This window comes from Culex quinquefasciatus, chromosome 2, assembly GCF_015732765.1.
Source record: "Culex quinquefasciatus strain JHB chromosome 2, VPISU_Cqui_1.0_pri_paternal, whole genome shotgun sequence".
Taxonomy (NCBI): Eukaryota; Metazoa; Arthropoda; class Insecta; order Diptera; family Culicidae; genus Culex; species Culex quinquefasciatus.
The window spans coordinates 220,803,886-220,812,286 of record NC_051862.1 but is presented as its reverse complement, the minus strand read 5'-3'; the positions used below and the strand labels follow the sequence as shown (position 1 = coordinate 220,812,286).

The following is an 8,401-nucleotide window of genomic DNA, read 5'->3' as shown; positions in this document are numbered from 1 at the left end:
GAAAAATTAACCAAAAAAAGAAATAAGAAAAACGTTGACGATTACAGCGGTAAATAAATTATAGCAAACTAAATTGCATAAAAACTTGCACGCAAGTTTAAGGTAGGTACACCATTAATATGAACTACCTATTTGTGGATAAAATTGCAAGCCATTTTGGAGTCGACACAAACAAAGTTTGTAAACAACAAACAAGTCTAACTAACCGGCTTTGTACTCATCTACACACCAGAGTTCAGTTCATATCCACAGTTCAACCAGACCTACCCAACACACAATGGCCACCACGCTAAACGTGGTCCCCGTTCCGGAACCGCGCATCCGCGAGCAGAACCGCAACGAGGTCCGCTGGGAGCGCCAACTCCACCGCAAGGCCGAACTCGACGTGAATCGGGCCAACCTGGGCGAAATGCTCCAGGAGGTGGCGGCCATCGAAAGTGTGACCCCGCAGGAAATCAAGGGCCTCGCCTCGCGGATCAAACGACGCAAGCACGCCGACCTGCGAGATCTGGTCAAGCTGAGCTACGGATTTCAGCAGAGCGGCGAGAACATCTCCGAGTTTGTTCGGATTACGGGGGCGATCAACGTGGTGGTGAAGGAACTGACCGGACATGACTCGGACCGGCAGCTGCTGGCCGCGGAGTGTTTGTGCAATTTGAGCCTGGGGGATGAGGTTTGCTGCGAGAAAGTGGCCACGTTCGCGGGGACGTACTTGGTCGCGCTGGTGGAGAACTTGAGCAATCGGAGGGTTGCGGTGAGTATTGTGACTGGTTTGTCTCAGATATTTTTAGTGATAATCTACTCTCGTTATAGACGACCTGCATGTGGACCTTGCAGAACATGATTTCATCTGGGACAAAAGCCATGAAGATCTTGAACTCGCAAGGAATCATTCCCAGTTTGACTCATCTTTTGGAAGTCCTTGAAAAGGATGATCTTCTAGCTGAGATACTGTTGGCGATTGAACTTATTCTAGACCATGATCCAGCATTCATTAGGTGAGTTGGTAAATCTTCATGAAAATATCGTCAACTTAATAATTGAACCATTTTTAGCATTGAAACAATTCACGCCACCATCCTGCCTCTGACTTCTTCAAAGGAGCCCCAACTGAACAGTCTCAAGGTGGTCTACAAAGCCTTGTGCCTCTCCGGATTTGAAACGCTGGATGTCGAAACAGCACCTCAAATAGTCAAGCACGTCGTTCAACAGTTGGTTCTTATTGGAATCGAAAATGGGGCGGAAGCAATTCTCTCGATCCGAATACTGGCCAATCTGGTCGCGATCAACGAAGGTTGCGTGGATTTTTTGGTAGCTCAGTGTCAGCAGCATAATTTTAAGCTAAGTCAGTTGTTTAATTTGTTTTCTGAGGATGGTCAAGTAGCAGTTTGTAGGGAAATTTTGTGGTTAGTGGGTAACATGAGCAAGACGGGCACGGGTAACGAATTCAAGAGGTTCGTGCAGTTTGATAATTTTGTTGAATGTGTTATTATTCCAAAAGCATTGTTGGTTTGAATATTTAATAAGGAAGTTAGCTGGAATTGTTGTACTTACATGAACTTATGGTTTATTCAATTTGGATTAGAATAATAAATTGAATTGATTATCATACAAACCGATAAAATAATTATTTAAACATCTCCAATTCCTGACAAAAGCCCAACAAATTTAAAAAAAAAAGTGAATTTGGATGATTTTTGTGTCTCCGATTCTATGAAAATATAGCAAAAGTTGTTATTTTCATAAGTTTCAACCATAAATTTATAACCCGGGCAGACGGTAATAACAAAATTCATGCCATTTCAATAGCAAATACTGTTAAAATAACAGAATGTGTTATGGAATCTTCTTGAAAAATCCATTTTTGCATAAGGGTTAAATAACAGTTTATGTTATCATAACAAAGTTTGTTATTGGTCTAATATTGGTTGCAAGCCAAAACAACTTTGGAATAACATTTTTTGTTATAGAAGAATACCTCTAGCTGTTATTGGGATTTTCGAATCAGTTGTTAAAATAAAAAAAATAATAACAAAGATTTGTTCCAAGAACAACTGAAAATGTTATTTGTCAGTAAGGCCGTTGCAAATATTTTTTGAAGTTTATGTCCCTCGACTCTGACCAAAGTCGAGGTGGGGCAAAAAAATGAATTTAAGAGCCACGGTTTTAACATTTGAATGAAAAAAGTTTTTAAAATGCATTATACACCTGTCCAGTTGTTTTGCAATCATTAGTTTCCAAAATACCAAAGTATTGACGAAATTTTTTTTTTTGCCGAAAATAAAGTTTTGCGGTGTATTGGAATATCATAAAAATTCAAAATATTTTAAATCCAGCCCACACATGCTAAATATGATTATCAATGCAGAAAAATGCGTTTTAGATTGTTTTCAGTTGATTTGACTTTTTTGAAGTTTTTTGAAAAAATATTTTTTTTGTCCCCTGATTTTTTGGACCAATTTTGAAGGGGGGGGGAGGAGGGGGGGCGACGTAAACTTTGAAAAATATTTGCAACGGCCTAATTGAAATAACAAAAAAAAATCATAACGATGCATAACAAATCTTGTTATAAATAACATAGAATGTCATGGATCGATCCATGATCTAGTATTTTCAATTATCAAAAAAAGTTATTCTCAAGTTATTTCCGTCTGCTCAGGATTTGCTTAATTTGAAATATTTTTTTCCCGGCTTTTCTCTAATTTAAAATGAAACTTTGTCAAAAAATCCCAATGTCAATTTAATTCATTTTGCATAATTAGTGTTTCCAAACATAGCTCCATCCCGAGCAGACGGAAATAACTTGGGAATAACATTTTTTGATATTTGAAAATACTAGGCCAATAATATTTTATGTTATTTATAACAAGATATGTTATTCGTCGTTATGATTTTTTTGTTATTGGATTGTTATTGTAATAACAGACTTATAACACTTTTAGTTATTCTTCGAATAAATCTTTGTTATTATTTTTTGTTATTTTAACAACTGATCCGATCATCCCGATAACAGTTGGAGTTATACTTCCATAACAAAAAATGTTATTCCAAAGTTGTTTTGGCTTTTAACCAATATCAGACCAATAACAAATTTTGTTATGATAGCATAAACTGTTATTAAAACCTTATGCAAAAATTGATTTTTCAAGAAGATTCCATAACATTTTCTGTAATTTTAACAGTATTTGTTATTGAAATGGCATGAATTTCGTTATTACCGTCTGCCCGGGATACGATTTTACCGGTTGGTTTTGGTACCAAAATGGGCATGTGAATGTTCGAAAATCGGTATCTTTAAAAGTGATTTTCTGATCGATTTGGTGTCTTGAGCAAAATTATAGGTTATGTCTTTTTTATCCAAAAAATTACTGCAAATAAAAAACAGTCTATAAAATGCCAATATCAACCATATAAATACAGATAAAAATAAAAAAATCTGACAATCACACTAAAAATTTAAACTCACAATAATTTATTTAGAAAAAAAACAAGCTTCTAACGAGAACTCATAATTTTGATTTCAGAGACAAACTAAACAATAAATTTAGGTATTTAAAAGAATGCAATAATTACAAAAACATCCATCCATTTTCATCCAACATCTTTGTTTGCAAGATAATGGGATGTCAAATATTAGAATAATTAATTTGTAAATTTTATTCCTAAATTTACCTTTTTTATCAAAAGAGCTTAAAACACGATAACTGTTATTAACCTTAAAAAAAGTTATGGTGTGGAAATTCGTGTTCATGTTTCCATTTGTTTTTATTTTTTTATTTTATGCAAAAGTCTCTCATTTTATGAGAATTTTTTTGACGAGGCAATAAACGTATTTGTCGAAAATGTCTTGAACTAATTTTGTAATTTTTACAGCTTAATTTTATTTATGTTTTCAACATGAAAAAAAGATTTCAATTGATAGGTACTTAATGTAAATCATGCTTTATCCCGAGTAGACGATAATAACATAATTCATACTGTTTCCATAGCTCGCATACTGTTAAAATGCCAGAAAGTGTTATTGCATCTTCTTACAAAATCATTGAAAGACCTAAGAGTTTAATAACAGTTTATGTTACCATAACAAAATTTGTTATTGTTCGCTTGTGTGCTATCTTGTGACACATCCCAGCTTTTTACAGCAGACGAGTCACAAGCGACACAAGCGACGATCGTCCAATAACGTTTTATGTTATTTATAACAAGTTTTATTATTTGTTGGTTATGATTTGTATCGGATTGTTTTTGTAATATAACATTTTGAGTTATTTTTCGAACATGTCCTTGATGTTGATTTTTGTTAACGTCCAACAATTTCCGTTGATTTTTATTGTCACGTGGGTTCCCCGCACTAAGCGAATAAAACGACGAATCACTTCCCAACTTCCTTAGATGTTTTTCATTGCATCAGGCTGCCATCAAATTCTCATAGAATACTCAATTGATCATTATGGCAACGCCTACAACGTGATACAGACCCGTAATGCTATCCCGGGCAGATGGTAATAACAAAATTAATAATATTTCAATAACAAATCCTGTTAAAATAACAAAAAGTGTTATTATTTTATCCTGAAGTTCAACTTCAAGAAGAAAAAATAATAACAGTTTCTGATAAAATAACAAAATTTGGTATTGAAGTGATATTATATTGAAAATGTTTAATAACACGCTAATAAGTGGAAATGTTATACATTTCAAATACTCTCCTAATAACAAAATTTGTTATTCGTTCGGTATACTGACTTAGAAATAAAATTGCCATAAATCGTACAAATGGAAAAGTTTCTAAGTGTCCATAACACAATCTTTTATTATTTTTTCTTTTGTTAAATATGTTTAGATCTTTGGGATAATTTTGACCAATTTCGTCAGGGTCATTGTTTTAGCCATGAAATGGGGTCCTTAAGCTAAAATTATTCTTAAAAGTTGAAATTTTGAAAGTTGATTTTTTTAACTATTTGATATACCCCCTAAGGGACTTTGCTAAAATTGGCTAGAACTATGGGATAATTTTGACCAATTTCGTCGGGATCATTATTTTGGCCATAAAATGGGGTTCTTAAGCTGAAATTATTCTGAAAAGTTGAAATTTTGAAAGTTGATTTTTTTTAATTATTTGATATACCCCCTAAGGGACTTTGCTAAAATTGGCTAGAACTATGGAATAATTTTGACCAATGTCGTCGGGGTCATTATTTTGACCATAAAATGGGGTTCTTAAGCTGAAATTATTCTGAAAAAATGAAATTTTGAAAGTTGTTTTTTTTTTAATTATTTGATATACCCCTTAAGGGATTTTACTAAAATTGGCTAGAACTATGAAATAATTTTGACCAATTTCATCGGGGTCATTTATTTCACCATGAAATGGGGTTTCAAGCTAAAATTAATCCGATAAAATAAACTTTTGAGAGTTCATTTTTTTATTTTTTTTTTATATTGCCTAACGGAATTGATTTATTTATTGAGAATTTTTGAAGTGTGAATAACAAAAACTGTTATTATTTTCACAGAGCGAGGAAATCGGTGCTGACGTTGAAGTTCGAGCTGGAGTGAGACCTCGGAGACTGCATCGGATTCAGCAAATTTTCAGCAACTTTTACTTGGAGTCGGAATCTGTGAAGTCGGGTATTTTTGGAGAGCTGAAGTCGTCGTTGACGTCATATTCTGCATCCAGAGTCGGAGTTGTCTTCAAAGTATGGATTCAAAATCGTTTGGAGGTACCCGACTCTGCAGCCCTGACTAGTACAGAGGAGTTATGGCAACTGCAGGTTTATTTGCAAATTACAAATAAACCAAAACAAAAACTTTTTTTGTTATGGAGACATACCAGTTCAATAACAATTTTTATTGTTATGCTGCTCCACCTCTCTGCACAATATAACAAATCTTGTTATTCCTTCATGATTCCTTCTGTGTTATTGGTTTGTTATTGCAATAACAACATAATAACAGTTTAAGTTATTCTTCGAACAAATCTTTGTTATTGATTTTTGTAATTTTAACAACTAATCCGATCATCCCAATAACATGTTTCGATCTTCTCACAATATCAAAAACTGACCTTCTAATGTTATTTCCGTCTGCTCGGGCCCGAACAGACGGTAATAACTAAATTCATGCCATTTCAATAACAAATATTGTTAAAATAACAGAAAGTGTTATGGAATAATCTTGAAAAGTCCATTTTTGCATAAGAGTTCAATAACAGTTTATGTTATCATAACAAAAATTGTTATTGGTCTGATATTGATTGACAGCAAAAACAACTTGAGAATAACATTTTTTGTTATGGAAGAATAACTCCAAACGTTATTGGGATGATCGGATTAGTTGTTAAAATAACAAAAAATAATAACAAAGATTTGTTCGAAAAATAACGTAAAATGTTATTAGTCTGTTATTACAATAACAATCCAATAACAAAACAATCATAACGATGAATAACAAATCTTGTTATAAATAACATAAAATGTTATTGGCCTAGTATTTCCAAATAACAAAGAATGTTATTCCCAAGTTATTTCCGTCTGCTCGGGTACATAAATTTCATTTTTAAGGAAATTTAACATATTAACTACAACAAAGTTTAAAGTTGGCTACTAACTTTTTAGCAAAATAAAACTTATTAGAAGAATTAAAAAAAAAACATATTTTCAAAAATACAATCATCACAGTTCAGTTCGATTTATAACCAAAAATTCCAAATTCCTAATTCTAGTTCCAATAAATGCATAATGAAATTGTTAAAAAAACAAACATGTTGAACATTTTAAAATGTTGCGCTAGTTTTGCATGATTCAAAGTACACTTTGTCGAGAGCGACAGTCATTTTCACAAAAGTTTCATTTTTAACTTTGGAAATCAATCCAAAAATTTGCGAGGTGTTGAAAAATTTGGGCTTTTTAGATGACACTGAGAAATCTAACTTTTCACAAAATTCAAACTTTAGAAGGCTATATTTCAGCAACTATCAGTCCTAAATCAACACAAAGTCAATAAAAGAAAATTGTGAGAAATTTTAGTTTTAAAGGGGTTCGTTTTCTTGAGTCTGAGAGTTAAGGTCCAACTTTTAACAATTTTTAATTACTTTTATGATGAAAACGTTCCTTCAAATCGGTTGTTGAACCAATTTCCGTCAAGTGATTCTTCCTCAAGAGATCCATAAAATGATTCGGCAGCAAGTTTGTACTCAGTTGACGTTTGCTGAGTGTGCTAAAAAGTTTGTTTGTTTATTTAACTGCTTGGTCAAGTCGGCTCGATTTTTCTTACTGTGAAGATTCAGTTACAAACATGACCTGTATGACAAAGAATTTTGTAAGAAGTTGTTAAGGATATTGTGGTATAATTTAATTTTTTGAGTATCTCATATTTAAAATTAATGTATTTTTTACCTGATAAAAATTACTGTACAAAAAGTCATAGAATTGTTTTTGCTCTATTCTCCATTTGAAAGCTTTTCACGTGGGTTTTCGATTCATCTAACCAATAATTAATTCAACAATGTTATTTTAGTTTTACAGAAAAACGACTCAGATTTTTTGTTAAACTTTCTTGAAGATGTAAAAAACGTGTAAACTAGTGAATTTTGGGACCTATCAGTTAAACTGAGGAATTTTCCAGAGCAGACGGAAATAACTTGGGAATAACATTTTTTGTTATTTGAAAATACTAGGCCAATAACAATTTATGTTATTTATAACATGATTTGTTATTCGTCGTTATGATTTTTTTGTTATTGGATTGTTATTGAGCAATTCCATGTCAATTAGGGAATCGGTTGTACCCGACCCTCTCCGATTTCAATGAAACTTTGTAGACATGTTATCCTAGGCATATATAAGCCATGTTTGTGTATATGGAGCCAGTAACACTCGATAATGACATTTTAGGAGGGCGTAAGGTATTTAAATATTTTTGTATTTTGCAATTTAAAAATTACTGTATCTCGAAGCCGTTGCATCTTATAAAAAAGTGGTCAAAGACAAACTTGTAGGAAATTTGACGGACTTTCCGAAAAAAATACACTGAAAGAAAAAAACACTCCACTTTTGTGAGATTTTTTGATTTTTAAGTTTCAAAGTCAAATTTGAAGGTGAGCCCACGATTTTTTTTTTCGCTCAGAATTTTTGTGAAAATAGCCTAAGATGTTACAAAAAGACTCACGAAAAATGCAGGATGGAGCATCTCACCTAAAAAAATACAAAAATCATTTACTGAAACTGTTTTTTTGAAAAGTGCTCTAAACGTCAAAACTTTCAAAAGCCGAATACGGGAATCGATTCTCCAGACAATTTTACATAAAAGTCTCCATATTGACCATTCTCCTAAGTCCAATCCTTGTGAAGTTACAGCGGAGTTAAAAATAAAAATGTTGAAAAAATAGGTTTTTTGATGG

At 32.8% G+C, this 8,401-nt stretch overlaps 1 protein-coding gene across 1 annotated transcript; it reads left to right on the top strand.

Annotated features, from left to right (window-relative positions):
* The first annotated feature begins 171 nt into the window (after window positions 1-171).
* On the top strand, window positions 172-1,611 carry LOC6035789 (transmembrane and coiled-coil domain-containing protein 6). Its single transcript, XM_001845861.2, has 3 exons — window positions 172-754; window positions 814-998; window positions 1,056-1,611. Exons 1-3 carry the CDS (start codon window positions 278-280, stop codon window positions 1,513-1,515), a joined length of 1,122 nt encoding a protein of 373 aa, XP_001845913.2. The 5' UTR covers window positions 172-277; the 3' UTR covers window positions 1,516-1,611.
* Window positions 1,612-8,401: the final 6,790 nt, after the last annotated feature.

Coding starts and splice junctions, on each gene's coding strand:
- LOC6035789 (XM_001845861.2), top strand. CDS start 278: ATGGCCACCACGCTAAACGTGGTCCCCGTTCCGGAACCGCGCATCCGC. Junction 755..813: donor TGAGCAATCGGAGGGTTGCG/GTGAGTATTGTG, acceptor CTCTCGTTATAG/ACGACCTGCATGTGGACCTT. Junction 999..1,055: donor CATGATCCAGCATTCATTAG/GTGAGTTGGTAA, acceptor AACCATTTTTAG/CATTGAAACAATTCACGCCA.